The 15,695-nt window shown below is 48.2% G+C and overlaps 1 protein-coding gene across 4 annotated transcripts in view; it reads right to left on the bottom strand.

The window, feature by feature from the left end:
* Window positions 1-2,626: 2,626 nt before the first annotated feature.
* Window positions 2,627-15,695, bottom strand: part of TMEM108 (transmembrane protein 108) — a 169,332-nt gene continuing 156,263 nt past the window's right edge. For 3 of the 4 annotated variants that reach the window (XM_054815886.1, XM_054815887.1, XM_054815888.1), the window contains 3 exons: window positions 13,618-14,730; window positions 4,369-4,523; window positions 2,627-2,957 (listed from right to left, as the gene is read on the bottom strand). In XM_054815886.1, the coding sequence (XP_054671861.1) occupies window positions 2,835-2,957; window positions 4,369-4,523; window positions 13,618-14,730 (1,391 nt within the window). In that variant the 3' untranslated portion in view covers window positions 2,627-2,834. Of the gene's footprint in view, window positions 2,958-4,368; window positions 4,524-13,617; window positions 14,731-14,824; window positions 15,652-15,695 lie in introns of those variants that run through there. The other variant, XM_054815889.1, reaches the window with a different exon arrangement.

Genomic DNA, 15,695 nt, shown 5'->3' on the forward strand with positions numbered 1-15,695 from the left:
GGTATAGGGTTTTTTTCTACCTACACACAGGGATGCTTCACAGCCGGGATGCCAGACTTGTTCCAGTGTAGGATTACCGTGTGCGCATCTTTGTAGGCATGCCTGTAATGTGCTGATGTTGGGCATTGCCCTAATGCCATGTAGGTTTGTACGGGGGCGGCGGTGCGTCTTTGGCGAGGTGGAATACAATCAGAAATCCCTGTCTTCTGCGGGTGCCTAATCCCGGCTCACCGGGTTTGCGGCTGGAGTTTGTTTTGCTTCATTTTTGAGAACTGTGAGACTGCCTACAGTCAGGTCACCGTTTCCCGGTTGTGTGAAGCCTGGGGATTGCGCAGCATCTCACAGCTTTGCAAATATTTTTGGCTAGTTTCTAGGCATTCTGCATTTAGATTACCAAGCAAACTGTGCTGGCTAAATGAAAGGAATTGTCCAGTATTTCTTATACAACATTTTCAGTGTACTGCAAAAGCAATACTGCGTACAGAAAACTAATGTATAAATACGGACTTTTTTACAAAGAACTGAATTTAGTTCTCTGTAACCTTGTTCTCTCTTTCCATTTCCCTGTTGAAAAAGAAGATGAAGGTCCTCATGGGATTGCTTTCGCTCTTGGCAAGACCCTCTGGAAGTTTTTACACTCAGTGATTTCCAGGATGCTGTTTCGTATTTGATCATGAGGATTGCAGATGTCATATTGTGCAGTGTTTATCCCAGGGTGAAAAGATATATGCCCAAAGTGCCCATCCACATCCATGCACAGCCACGTCTTCCTGCCTGCCCCGGTCACCTCGTAGGGAAGCAGTGCATTACTTTCTGATTCTGAGGAGAAAATCAAGTATCTAGAGAAGCCCCTGTAACATTACAATTTTCTAACCTTAGGGAAGTGGCCCACATTTGGATTTGTCCCTTGGCACAGTAGTAGCGCACGTGTGGGACAGGGAGAAAGGAGGGGTGACAATGCCTCTGTGGCCCCCTCCATCCCAGGGGAAGCCACGTCTTGGTCCGATTCCAGCCATCATTTAGTAAAGTTGTCAGGTTGCTCTGACTAACCGCAGCCACCGGGACACTGCTGGCAGGTGGGAACAGCTGGACCAGATGTGCCACTGCTATAATTCCTTTTTCTGGTACCAGCCGTGGCTCACCATGAAAAAGGCATATGGTTAATGATGCTACGCTAACCCTGTCCTGACCGAGCTTCCCTTTTACGCAACCAAGCGATAAACCTGAGCGGTCAGGGGCACGGAGCAGCCAGCTGGAGCCGGGGGTAAACTCCCTGCTGTCTCACAGCCCGCCTCTGATGAAGCGAGGAGTGAAGGTAGAAAATAATCTACAAGGACTGATGGCCAGAGGTGGGGAGAGGACAGCCGAGATCTCAAAGGACGGAAGCCATTTCACTTGCCAAATGATACAAAAAAGGCAATTTGAGAAGCAAAACTGAAAATTGGTCCCACAGTAACAGTTCTGGGTTACTCAAAAAGAAAGCATCGATTTAGGCAAAGTCATTCCATGTTCCATGTTAGCCTCTCCTTGTAACAACCTATTTTTAATCCATCATTTAAGCTTCGTTCACCCCTACTATTCCCCTAACACCATTACAGCCTGTAATCTAGCGCTTAACTGGGCAGGACTGAAATGCCATTTTGCTCTGAAACACTGCTTTTTTGTTCCTAAGGTGGCGGGGAGGAAAGTCTCCGAGAGGAGAAGGGGCTATGAGGAAACTTGACTCAATGGCACTAGCGGTCTAAGCACAGAAGATAAATAAAACAGTGGGGAAGTGGAAATATGGTCAAAGTCATAGCACTCAATTGGTGGGAGTCTCTCGTCACCAGATTTCAAGATTTCTGATAAATTCAAAGGAGGTTTCTGTTCCTTTGAAGGGGACACTCTATATGCCTTCTTTTGAGGTTGGTTGCTCTGCAGGAAATAATTCAGGACTCACTGGGCCGGAGCAGAGCAGCTGTGAGTCCATTGTGTAGTGTGGTTAGGACATTTATGCAGTGAAAAAAGTCATTCTTGTCCTTGCTCATGTAAAACAGTTCTGGAGCTCGAACTGGAACTTGGCTCTCCTGTTCATATCTGAAGAAGGTAACATAAAAAAAGTCATGGGGCAACATTCCTACCCCAACGGGTTTGTCCACGTCTCGCGTGGCCCTGGATCCCACGGGTGCAACAGGTTTGTTTATCATCCCACTGTAGCCCAGCTCCCCTGCTCTCCCCATGCCGAGCTGGCACACCCAGGCTGGTTTCTACCGGGACGGGGACTCTGAAGAGCTCATCCCAGTCGGTGCTCAGGCAGTGCTGGAGTCACGCGAAGGATACTGGCACATGAGCCCTATGGACTGCTTCTGGCAACCGAGCCGGTCCTGTCTGATTTCATATTATAGCTTGGCAGTCTAAAGGAAAGGAGTGACCGAGGTAATTTTACAGTAGGAGAAGGGATGGTCACTGAGCAGGAACGCTCCTGGCCAGGCTAAGTGATGTCATGTTGGGCGCATGATGCTGTACCCAACATATGCTGCCTGCACCAAAACAAGCCTTACCCAATATTCTTCCAGACCAAGTATATTTAGCAGCAGACTAAATGACAGTGAAGAAAAGAGTCCACCTGACAGCTGTTTTGCTTAGAAATACCTTTATTTTATAAAGCCACAGTCTGTTCTGTAAAGTTTTACCACACTTATAAAAAAGGGGCTGACAATTCTGAGGGAGAAAAGAAAAGCTGAAAACATTTCTTGTAATTCAGGGTTACACAAAGGTTCTATTTATAATATATATATTTATTTATAATTTGGAGACAGTAGAGATGAAACTGCAATAAGCGGGCAGCTGTGGGGTCATATTTCAGAGACTTGCTCATGTCCTACAAACAGCGTTTCTTGACAGAAGGGGTTCACGAGGACCATCCCGCTGTCGCGGTAGTCGCCGTTGGCGGGGGAGCGCGGCTCGGAGAGGTGGTCCTAGGAGAAAGACAGAGGCGCGGGTTAGCACTTCACACCCCTCAGTCTCCGTGAGCACGCAGGGCACTCCGCTGCCCTGTGCAAATGCAGGTGAGAAATGGACTGTTATTTTTTTTGCTTCTCCCAATCCTCCAAAAGTGCCTGAATTTTGGAGTGCCTGGCTCCTGGAGAGCCATTTTTGCCCTTCTTCAGGCAGTAGGAGCCATGAGTGAAGAGCTCCCCTGACAGTCAGGCTAATTTTTTCCTCAGTCTGCGGACCCAGAAGTCAGATGCACCAAACTTCAGGTCCCATAGCAGAATATGAACTTTCACATTCTTTTTTTCTTTTTTTTTTTTTTCTTCCCACTTTCCTGACACGTTGCAACAGTTTCCTGACTATCAGCTGGGCTTGATTCCTCAAAGATGAATTTTCAGCTTTTTTTTTAAGGTCAGAAAAATCACATATATGGTTCCAAGCTACCCGAGCATGCCCCAGTTCAGTCATGTTCTCATCAGGTTTAAATCATTCAATTCTTGGTAAGTCTAGACCAGGTCCTGCCTTAGCTTGAGCAACATGGTTGCCAGCAAAGTGGGATTAATGAACAAACTGTGAGTGCTTGTCTAGTCATATCTCAGAGGTTTCTTTCTAAACAGTTTTTTTTTTTAGTTAATGAGATGAGTTAGTCAGCTAGCTAATCTGAAAATCACTTTAGCATAAACCCAAACTCTCCACTGTTTCTAGGTTTTAAATACTTTTGAACTAAGCTAAATTGTTCTTCTTTATCTCTGAGGCCAGAGAATACATTTCTATCAGTAGTATCACCTGCCCGTATATGAATAATCCCACTGAACCAGTAAGATCCCTTAAGTAAAAGCTGATGAGTATACACTGCCACCACACACTATCATATGTTGATGTTCTGATTGCTTATATACCGGAAACACTCACCCCCTGAACTGGCATTTGAGAAGCTATAGGCAGCTCCTGAGACATAAATGCACAAAATTTCTTTGCATTATTAATTCCCACTACTCCTCTGCTGCTGTGTGGGAAATGCACAACAGGCAGGTTAGAACTGCCAGTAACAAGCCAGCCCACAGAGCGCTCCTAAGCAGTCATGGTATGGCCAGACATTGGCCATAGGCTCAAAAGGAAGAGAAACCCGGGAATGAATTCACCTAGGGGTGGTGAATTGCTGTGAGCACGCAGCAGTAGGGAACACATCTGCAAGGGCTGGGAACAGGATGGCAACCCAGTTTTGGTGCCATATTTATCCCGTCTTGTAGATGTGTAGGGGTGAGTCCTTCTCAAAAAGCTGTTTCCCTGAATATGCATAGGGATTTCAAGGCTTTATTAAAATTACTTCCTCTCCCTTTCTCCCAGCATGGCTTCAGTTACAGTTTTCAGACACTAGTTCTGCAAGTGAGGTACCTCTGAAGTCTCCAGGGACTGGATCTCTCTCGGTAACTCTACAGCATGCCTGTTGAAGTAGTCCATGGTAATAGCATTATTCCAATAGCTCAGGTTGTTTTCTGGGTTGGATGTCTTTTTCTTCCTTCTCATGCAGCAGACTGTCAGCAGAACTGCTGTCAATAGAAAGATGTCAAAAATTTGGTTATTTCCTTTCAATAAGGACTTATCAGTACTATGGATTTGTTTTTTACATTACTTAAGGAGAGGGCTGGTGACCTTCATTCATACGATTCACTCTCAGTCAGACCTAGCTCTCTCCTAACAAACCCCACACAATTAAGTCCAAATCTGGGCCAAGCAGATGAGGCAGAATACGCAGTTTTTACTTTCTTTCTGATGTGAGTTTATAATCCTCAAGATGTTGCTGCCTGGCTAATGAAACACTTTGGCGTTGTAACCAATGGTGTTTTAATACCTAAATCGGGATTTATAGACCCTCTAGGACAGAGGGCACTCCCCAGGGACTGCGAAGGATGCCTCTGAGCAGATCTTTTCTGCTTCTAGCGTGTTCAGACGCTGCAGTGATGAGCACATTAGCAAATGGGCAGTGAGAGACACCTGTCCTAGGCTCAGATACCAAATTCATAAAGGCACGTAGTTGCACGTCTTCAATACCGAAAGCTTCTGCCCTGAAGTGCCACTGATCCCTGCCTCTGTCACCTGCCATCCATAACTTGGATTTTGGGTACTTTGTGACCATGCTCCGAAACGTCAGCGACCAGCAAGGGGAACAGATGGGCTCTTGAGCAGGATGCTACAATTGTCTGTCTGGCACCCCCCTGACCGCAGAGATGCCGGGATAACGCTCCTCCAGCGGGCGGGCTGAGCACAACGCTGGCTGAGTCTTATTTTCAGGAACTGCTTTCGGTTTTGTCATCTCTGTTCCAGTTCAGATGGGTAAGCTTGGCAATTTTATGAAAGCCAAGCAAACCCACTGTAACGAACTTACTGCTCCCGCTGGTCCTTGCTCAGGCAGAAGCTGAGGTGTGTACAAGGGTTTGTTCAGAGGAGTAATGCATAAGCTCTGTGTGCTTACCTTACACCTGTGGAATTAATTGACCGGTAATCTACCTGATTTATACAGACATACAGGTAGCTGGACATGTACTTACTTTGATTTGTACCTGTGAAATAGGGAATGCCCTGCCATAAATTCACTCCATTATTTCTAAACCCCTTATAGTAGAAAAGAAGAGAGAAAATATTCATGAAGCAGAAAAATATATTATTTTCTTAGCTACAGCCAAAATTATTTATTAGAATTATAGCCCCGAGGAAAGAAAAGACTGCAGAGAGGTCAAAGCTGCTTTGTATGTTTTGACAAACATCGCAGCTACCCATAAGCCGTGGGTCTAATTCCTTATCCCATCTACTCACACAAAATGGCAATACAAAAGTGCAAGGCTAGAGCTCTATTTAAAATAAAAGAATAAGCTATTAAGAAAAAAATATTTAATGGGTTTGAGTTCAGGCAGTTCATGTCTCATTCAAAGGGAAAGGTGAGCTTACGCTATAAATCTTCTTCCGAAACTAATGGAAAAATCTCCCGCACTGTTCCTGCACGTTTCAGAAAAGCAGGTCATCATCAAACTTACTGTTATCTTTGACTCATATTGCTTCAGTCTTTCTATCACCAACAGCTTCATTTGCTGACAGCCCGACAGCGCGACTCCTGCTGCTGCGCCCGTAGGCAGGACCCCACGGGGGCCACCAGAACTGCGCTCCCTTCCCGGGGAAATAAATGCCCGTCCTCCTGAAGGGCTGCATCTTTGCTCCCTACTTTGCTGCTACCCTCCCTCTCCGTGTCCCAGCCCAGCCTGCAGGCTCATTAAGATTAGAAAATGAAGCAGGACCTACATTTAGTCCTCCCCGCTGCTGGCGAGAGCCAACAGAGCTGAGAGCTTTTTGGTACTTCAGCAACAAGTGCTCCCTAAGGCACAGAGCATTTTTGAAGATGCCTGAGGATATGAGAGCCCCAGTAAAGCCAACTCCATTGCTGTGCAAATGTTTTGAAAGCCTGAAGTTTTACAGCTTATAAAATGTGGCTGCTGACAGAGAAGTATCAGATTTGGGGTTTAGGGGCTGGAAAGCCGGTGACACTGAGTCGAGAGAGATCTTTGCTTCTTCCAGCAGGAAATGGCCTTGCCATGTGCAGATATGGTTGCTATAGAGCAATAATGCTCGCTCCCTTAATTACAGTCTTGGCCTCCAACCTTAGAGCACACATGAGCAAATGGATGGAACACCGTGGAAAACGAGTTCCTGAGCTTCCTCGAATAGAACATATTTTAGCAGAAGGCTGTCTACCTAAGCTGCCCCAATTCAAAGCACAGGAGATCTGATTTAAGGGGGAGAGAGAGGACAGCAGGGCTGGAATGTGATTATTCCCTCTTCATCTTCTATTAACTACCCTTTGGGGGCATATTTTAGTGAAATTAATGTAGCTAACGTAGGACTGCTCACTTTCAGAACAATATTAGGAACAGGGTACAGCTTTACCAATATTATTAGATTTCTCTTTGCTCCCATGATTAGAATGATGTGCACAACAGGAAAACCTCTTTCCAGACAGACGGTTGCGATGGCCACCGAGGACGTATTAAGCAGATGAACTACATAGAGGGTGGCGATGGTTTGAAAGGGAGAAATGGCAATTATAACAACAGCAGAGCTGAAGAGAGAAACAGTAGCAGCGATACCTCGCTTATCTTTCTTGCTGTATTTTGTGATGTCCTTGTAAGGACGAGAAAGTGCTGTTTGTTCAGGGCTGCCACGTATCACCTCTGTTTCAGAGATGGCCAGCGCTTTGGGCAGAGAAAGGGCTAACTCTTCTCTGGTTTTCAAGCACTCACCTGGATGCTTTCTAGGAGTCAAAAAAGGCTAAACCCACTTTTCCCTTTGCCTGCTCCATGTTAAAGTCAATAGCGAGTGCCACGAGGACACTTTGTCCCTGTGCCAGCCTGATATTACAATACATGTTAGGAAATACCAGGGGTCTCTGCAATTTTGTGGAGACTGGAAGTTCAGGGAATTCAGAAGCTTTTCTAACCCGTATTCTTTGACCTGCTGCTGGTCTGGAAGGAGAAAAGTCACCCCACACGTTCAGGGGCTAAGCTGCTGAAAAGCTCCGGCTCTGACACTGGCTTCTTTCTGGCCCTAAGGCAAATTACATCTGTATTAAGGCAAATTACATCTGTATTATCTGTGTGTGTCATGTCCTGTTCCCCCCCCCCCCCAATGAAACAGGACATAATACATCCCACAAATAGGAGAAATTAGATTCTCACAGATTGACAGGTTTCTAGGCTGGTGGGAACATGTTCACTACTCTCACCTGCACAAGACCCGCGCACCAGGAGATTTTCACCTGTTAACCATAAGCTGTATTTAATGTACAGCACATCGCATAGGAAAATACCCATCCTCATTTAAGGACACGGAGTGACTGAATAGCCATCCCTTTCCCACAAAGTTTGTTTCAATGCTTAATTTCCATTGTGGGGATGTGTTTGCATTCCCCTTTTTGCCTAAATACCTCCAACTTCAAGCACCACTTCATCAATCTCCTTTTGCATTTTTTATTAAAAGCTTCCACTATGCTATCAGAAATGTCTCCTGTATATGTGGGCTTCAGCCTCCTCTTGGACTACATGATGTCACAAGTGGAGTTGTGCTGCATTTCTCAGCTCTTAAATCATTCGCATGGCTCTTTTCTAATCTTTTGACATTTTTTTAAAAACATAAACCACCAGGATTATACACCATATTCAATACTGGCGTCATAAATGCAGCGTAATGACATCATACAACTCCCTACAGTTCCCTGATAGTCTTCTGTCTTTTCTTTCAACTCACTTAAATATTTTACGACTCTTACATAGCTGCATACCCCCTTCTCCCACTCTCCAGCTCCCACGTAAAACATGATGTTAACAGACCTGAACATCGCAAGCACTCACAAGTCAGGAAATATTCAAACTGAAGGATGTTAATTTACTTCTTCCTGTGCCTGCAGATCATGACACAAACTACGTTTCTACAGAAGCATTGCCTCTGTGACTAAAATAATGTTTTTTTCCATATTTCTTTCAATTTTACTCATTTACTGTGGCTGTCTATAGTAGTACAGTCTTAGCTGTAATGCAGGTATCACGATGGGCTTGGTTATTGGCCACAGCTGCTCACATCTGGAGACAGAAGGCTCTTCTTCAGCTCAGTCTGAGCTCACACCTGGGGATTAGACTCAGGGCTTGGGATGTCTCTCGCTTTAGGCTGGGAAGCAAACGTTCGTAGGTTTTGCGATGGAGAAAGTGGGTGAGATAATTGTGGAACACATCCCAGAGCACAAAATGTGAGCTAAGTGGGGTTAGGTCCATGGCAATTCTTCATATATTCTTTCAGTTCTGCTGACGCCTGCATTCAGAGGCTCAGCCTTCCTCTCGCGTTTTCCCGTGTCAGCAGAACTGATTAAATGAATTGACTTCTGCGCATCTGATTTGCAAGTTTCTGTTCTTTCACGTTTTATCGTGTCATTCTGTAATTACCAAGACGTAAGTACTGGGAGCCCTAGGATCAGGATGGTGGGTTTTAAAATGAGTTCATATTGTGTCTTGTTCTGCATTGCAGAGACGAGCACCCACAGATGTACAGATGCACGTGCACAAAAATTTTCAAGGCTGCCTGAAGGACGCCGCAAAAACAACTCAAACTATGACACGCAGAAAATACTTATATCCGTGTTATATATGACTTTGCTTTTCTGGGAACTCAATAATACAGAATCTTTCATTTTTGCAGCCCTCAGACGGCATTAGCAACATTACGCCTGTTATTTATACCATGAAACTGAGGTACCAAAAGGTGAAATGATTTCCCCAGGTTCACGCAGCAGACGCGGCTCATGCATTCCTATTCAGAGCATTACTTTTCTGGCTAGCATTTTAAGGGATTTCAGTGGGACTCAGAAACGTAGGCATCCTTAAAGAAATATGTACTGTCAGGACAGGGATGCTAAATCCATTCTCTTATTTCAGCAGGCAAGCTCCTGAGGCCCAGGTCTTCAGGCTAGTGCTATAGCCACTGGTGGGACCTGCCAGTCCTCAGCGTGGCTGAAATGCCAAGGCACAGCGATGCTGAACAAACCCTCTGCTGCCTCCTGCTCCTAGGTGCGAATCCCCACGGCAGGGATGGGCCAGCGAGGAGCTCCAGCAGGGTCTTTCCTCCATGAGAAGTTCAGCGTCCTGGGCACTTCTTCCAGTGGGGATGAGGAGCCAAGGCCACTCTTTAGCAGATCACTTCCCCTGCTATGGAAGTTAAAATGCCCACACGTTTTAATTTAACAGATGCCTGTCAGCAAAAGGCGTGACAGTGAGCAGTGTGTGGGGCCCTACTGCAGCACGTGTTGGAAAGGGGCAGATGCATCTCTGCAGCGTTGTGGTGCATTTTCCCTTCCAAGGAATTTGGGCAGCAGGAGCTGTGTGCAGAAGCACCCCCAAGAAGGCAGGCTTTTCCAGCCTCCTCGCCAGCCCTCGCGCAGGGGAGGGATTATGGGGAAAGGCACGAGGGCTCCTGGCAGAGGAGAGATGCGCTGGCCACTGCGCAGCTCTGCAAGGGCTCTGGAAACAGCCTGGAGGTCAGCGAGCTGCCTCGGGGGACTCCTCATTAGCAGGAGGAGGGAGACGAGTTAATTAGAACGCTGTAGCTCTGCAGCCATGCACAGGTTCCAGTTCCCTCTCTCCAACTTGCCCTTCCTTCCCGGGTGTGGAGGTAACTTCCCTGCCTCGGGGCTGCCTCTCCCCTGGTGCAGGGCCTTATCCTTCCTCGCAGGGTGTCTCGGCAGCAGCTCAGGGCTTGCTGTCCTCCTCCATGGGTCTGGCCAGCAGCCTTGAAGGTGCCAGCCCAAGCACGGAGCTGCCAGCCCACAGCTCTGGGGCAGCAATAACCTCCCACGGGAGGAGTCGTCCTCAGTGATTTTCTCTGCGGCTTGTTGCCTCCTAAGGCAGCTCAGGTATGTAAGAGCATGGGGCTGAGTCTCAATATCCGAGATACCTCCACCTTTCAGCATCCCAAGGCAGAAACAGGGCAGTTTTTCCTCAGTCCATGCCCACAACAGCTGGAAGAAAACATTTTCACCCCTTGAAGATGAAACGAAATCCAAATGGCTGTACTCCATCCGTCCCTTAGCATCAGCCCCCTCTAGATCAGCAGTGACGAAAGCAAATGCCAGCGCGGGGCCTTCTGTCCTCAAGCTGCAGGCGCCTGTGCCCGGGAGGTGGCGACAGTCCCCTTCGCGTACCGCACCCCCGTACCGCACCCCCCGTACCGCACCCCCCCCACACCGCACCCACCCCCGTACCGCACCCCCCGTACCGCACACCCCCCACACCGCACACACCCCCGTACCGCACCCCCCGTACCGCACACGCCATTCCACACACCCCCCACACCGCACACACCCCCGTACCGCACCCCCCGTACCGCCCCCCCCCATACCGCACACCCTCCACACCGCACACATCCCCGTACCGCACCCCCCGTACCGCACACCCCCCATACCACACACCCCCCACACCGCACACCCCCCCGTACCGCACCCCCCGTACCGCACACCCCCCACACCGCACACACCCCCGTACCGCACCCCCCGTACCGCACACGCCATTCCACACACCCCCCACACCGCACACACCCCCGTACCGCACCCCCCGTACCGCCCCCCCCCCATACCACACACCCTCCACACCGCACACATCCCGATACCACACACCCCATTCCACACACTCCCCACACCGCACACACCCCCGTACCGCACCCCCGGAACCGCACCCCCCCCACACCGCACCCCCCCATACCACACACCCTCCACACCGCACACCCCGTACTGCACACCCCATTCTGCACACCTTGCACACCGCACACCCCACACCTGCACACCCCACCCCACACACCCGTGCACCCCACACCAGCACCTGAAGATACACCGATGCCTGAGGGTCAGGATGTGCCCCTCCAGCGTGCAACGCGGAGGGGAGCCATGACCGACACATGTGCATCTGGGTAAAAGTGCTTTAGGTTGTTCTACCTTACTCCTCTTCTCCTACAGGAATAATCTATGCCTGTACTTACCCTGACAGAGTTTAAACAGCATAACTTTTGGATGAAAGCAATTCCCTAGGCACTTCAGCCAGATTTAAAAAAAAAAAAACCCCAAACATTTAAATGCCTGCCTACCGTTCATTTCAATTCTGAAATATGTCTGAGGATCCTCAGATTTTAAAAGCAGAGTCCCACTGAAGACCATCCTCAGAAATCTGGTCCTGAAACCAGGACTTGAATCATTTAAACGCTCAGTTGTATTAGAGCTGGTATAAGAGAATTTTCAAAATAACACTTGCCTCTTTTAAAAATGTAGCTTACAAATATAAGAAACAGGACAGGCCCAGTCATACGAACACATACTGTTATGGCATGTAAGAAGGAAAGTTTAAACACCACTATTTAATGAATAGTGGGTTAGAAGTCCTGCCAACAGACTGTTCATATTATTACTACTACTACTAACTATCATTAGTTATTAGCTCGTAAGTGGCACGCTGCAGGCAGAGACATACAGCAGTTTACATGCTGGTTCCTATGCTTCCAGTGCTTCCGATGTATGGTGTTACGCTTTTTATTTGTACGCTTTCTATCCAGATCAGCTTTCCTTCTGAATACTGGCCCAAAACATAATGCTCTAATTCTACTGATCGGTAGACAACACTGTTCATCAAATCATCATATATCGCTGCTTCTCATCATGCTGCGCTTGCTAATACCCTAGTTTTTCCTCTCCATCTTTCGCAGAAGTATGTACACACTTCTGCTTCAGTTTCTCTTTATTTTGATTGTCCATCTTTTAGGCTTAAGCTTTGTTCTCGCTTGTGGTTTTAACCACGTTGGCAATAGCAGAAGCGATGGTCCCAGAGGTACAAGCCTAACAGATACGCTGAGCCAATGCAATAATTTGCAGCTGCCCAAAGGATCAGCGCTGCTCCCTCTCCAGGTGTGTATTCCCACAGCCTCATCCGCTCCAGGTCTCGTGCTCATCTGACCCTGCGAGGAGTTGATTCAGCTCATTGTGTGGACAGAAAATACCAAAGAGCAAAGTGAATATTTTTGGGCCACTTTAGCAATCTGAAAGTGTTTCGGAGAGGTGTCAGGTCAAGCCCGGGCAGAGGGAGAGGGGCAGGATCAGGTGGCTGCGCCTCGGAGAGAGCTGTGCTGCCCTTTTCGGCAGGAATAAGCTGCGTGCTGTAAATACGAGGGTTAATACTCAATATTGTTAGCTGCGACCCTTTTATGTTTCCTCAGGCAGCAAAGGCTGGGAAATGTTTATGGTTTTGTTTGACTCCAGGCAGATCAGCACAATCACACCCCGCAACCCATTCAGTGGCTCCTTCTTGGCTCTGTCGAGTGAAACCCCTGACAATATGTTGTCCTACCCTGCGGATATAACCCAGCTAAGCAGAGGACCCACAAGCTTTCTAGTAATTTCTCCTGTGTTTTTTGTAGCTGAGTCATACGATGAGACCCTAAGCCAGCTCTGGGAACCCAACCTGCCCTGGTCCCGCAGGTGGCTGACTCCTGGCCAGGATTTCAAACTTTTCCTGCTCCCTCGGCAGCTGTAAAGTCGGAATTAAAATGGAGGAAACTGGCACTTTGGTTATCAGACTGTAAAATCTGATAGTGGCTGCAATTAAATATTTTATTGCACTGGAAAACTGGTGTTTCCTAAGGTATTAGTCATTAGAGCTGTCGTTAATCCTTGTGGTTAGCAGTGGGCTTTTTAAATCCAATTCCAGTGCAGCATATTGTGGTTCCTAGATTAAAGACTTGACAATTTTTGGTCACCAGCTTAAATGTCTTGAAGTAAAGCTGCTTCACCTTCTAGAGATGGTCAGCCGTGTGTTACACTCTGAAATGGAGGGCCCAAAAAGACTAAGTGATTTCTAGTAGCAACAGAGCAAGTATGCTTTGAGTGTAAACAATTTAGCTCTGCATTTTGAAGCTAAGCACTGAGGTCAGTGAATGGGATACGTGTCTAGTGATCGCTTCTCATCCGTCTCAAGCTGCCCTGCCTCTGTTAGCTCTCCACCTGGTCCTTGAATCATGGGCTAAAATCTGAATTTTAAGGAAAGAGAAAGCAAAATAAAGCAGCAATTAACTTACAACATGAGGATATAGGTACGCTGATAGCCAGAATGATCCAGGCAATGTCCATCTTGCTGAGACAGATGGTAGCTCTGTGCTGGGGTTTGTCCCCTTCGGTGACATGGGAGATATTTCCTTGCACCCCAGGTTTCCAGGTCCCCGCAGGAACCAGTCTGTTTAGGAAGTTCCCGGTGGCGGTGGAGCCAGCCGTGGAAATGGAGCTGGACAACCCCGTGGCGGGCGCTGCAGAGAGAGCACTGCCCAGCAAGGTCGTGTTGGTCGCCGCGCCGTGCTGCGTCGGAGCGGGTCCCTTGGGGTCTCCCGCTGCTGGGGAGGAGACGCTGACGTCAAAACTGGTCTGAACCGAGTGACCCGCTGCTGCCGTTGCAGATCCAGGGCCAGCAAACAGAGGGACATTTGTACTGAGATTCAAGGTTACCCAAGAGTTGTTTTTGCTCAGCATATCCCATACGCCGTAGCGGGTGTGTTTAAAAGGCACCGACACTGCTTCAGGATCAGTTGATGGTCCAGCAGTTGTGGTGGCAAAATCTGCCTCTTGCACCACTAGCTCGGCCCCGTCCCCTCGCTCTGCTTCTCTAAGGCTTCCCGAGGCGTTGCGGTGGGGAGAAGGGTCTGAGTGTGTAGTTCTTGCCAGCCCCGCGCCATTCGGATCACTGGACGCTGCGGTCTGGGACTGAAACGGGTGGTCTGTGAAAGGGCTCCTCAGGGTGGGGAAGGGAGAGTGCAGGGTCGTCTTTAGGTAAGGCTCTGAGGACTCTGTAAAGTTGCCTTTGAAAACCTGGAATATTTTCCCCTTGGGGCGAGTCTGTCCCGAGTACAAAGCACTCTGGTTGTATAAATGATACGTTTCCTTTTCGCCGACACGCGGGCCACTCGCTTGCTTTTGCCCGGTGGAAGGGGCTTTCTCTGCCAGGCTGATGGCGTGGGGAATGGCGCGAGTGGACGTGGGAAGGGGTTCTGCCGCGTGGCGGTCTTTGTGGCGAGGTGTTGTTCCCATGGCTGTGACAGTGGTAGTGTCCATCGGGAAGCCCTGAGAGGAGGAGACAGTGGGAGACAGTACCTGAACAGAAAACACCAGCTCTTCTGTCAGTGCCAGGATCAGTAGAACGCCTGGAGGAAAAAAACACAGAGAGAGGGTGAGACACCAGGGAGGGACCAGCGGACAGGGAACGGCACGGCTGGCGCGTCTGGCAGGAAGGAATACCTTCCATCTTCTGCAGAAGGACAGAAGAGCTAGCATCCAACTTTGTTGCCTTCTCTGGGAAAGTAGGAAGACAAAGGAAAATCCGCAGGGGCTGTGGTGGCCCTGTGGCCGTGGAAGCAGCGAGGTGGGAACCGGAAGGTTGCAGGGAATCTCTGCGGCAAAGGGAGAGAGGAGCTTGCAGCATGGACTCAGGAGAGTGCCTTAAAGTGCAATAGGCAGGTGATTTCCCTGTAGAAGCTACAAAGCATCCTACTCTTTAGGGGTAGAAACAAAAGACGTTTTCATTTTTGTTTTGGCCAGCAGGCCTCCAGATGAACGTCCACATTACTATGGGGAACCTTAGTCCGCTCTTTCTTTTGGCTGCAAAATCCTAAATTTGGCTGCCTCCAGCCTTGGATGCCATTAAGCAATCTGTTTTTTGAGAGAGCAGCTGCTTAGCCCTTGCTGAAAATTAGGTCAAGAAGGGATGTCTGATGAGAGGGCTTCCTGGGTTATATATGCTGTCCTTTACTTAGCAACTTCGGAAAATCCAGTCACTTATTTTAGAGTATGAGACGTGGAAAATCCCCAGATGTTAAAAATGAACAGGAAAACACAGCTATCCCAGCCATTTTAAAAAGCCACGTGAATATCAGGGGTCTGACTCAATCTAACACAACTGCCTTTCGCACCCATATACAAATGTTTGGTTATAACCTGTTCTGTGCTCGCATGTGCTGTGGGATTGGATTGTGTGAAATTTGCCTCCCGCCACCCTCCGTAGTGCACATCATTTCATGAAGTGCCAGATTCACACCGCTGGGAACATCAATTCTTCCATTTATTCCTAGTCCAGATAATGGACGTGGGCAGCTGCAGTAGCATAAGCCTC

This window comes from Grus americana, chromosome 2 (assembly GCF_028858705.1).
Source record: "Grus americana isolate bGruAme1 chromosome 2, bGruAme1.mat, whole genome shotgun sequence".
In the NCBI taxonomy this organism is placed as follows: Eukaryota; Metazoa; Chordata; class Aves; order Gruiformes; family Gruidae; genus Grus; species Grus americana.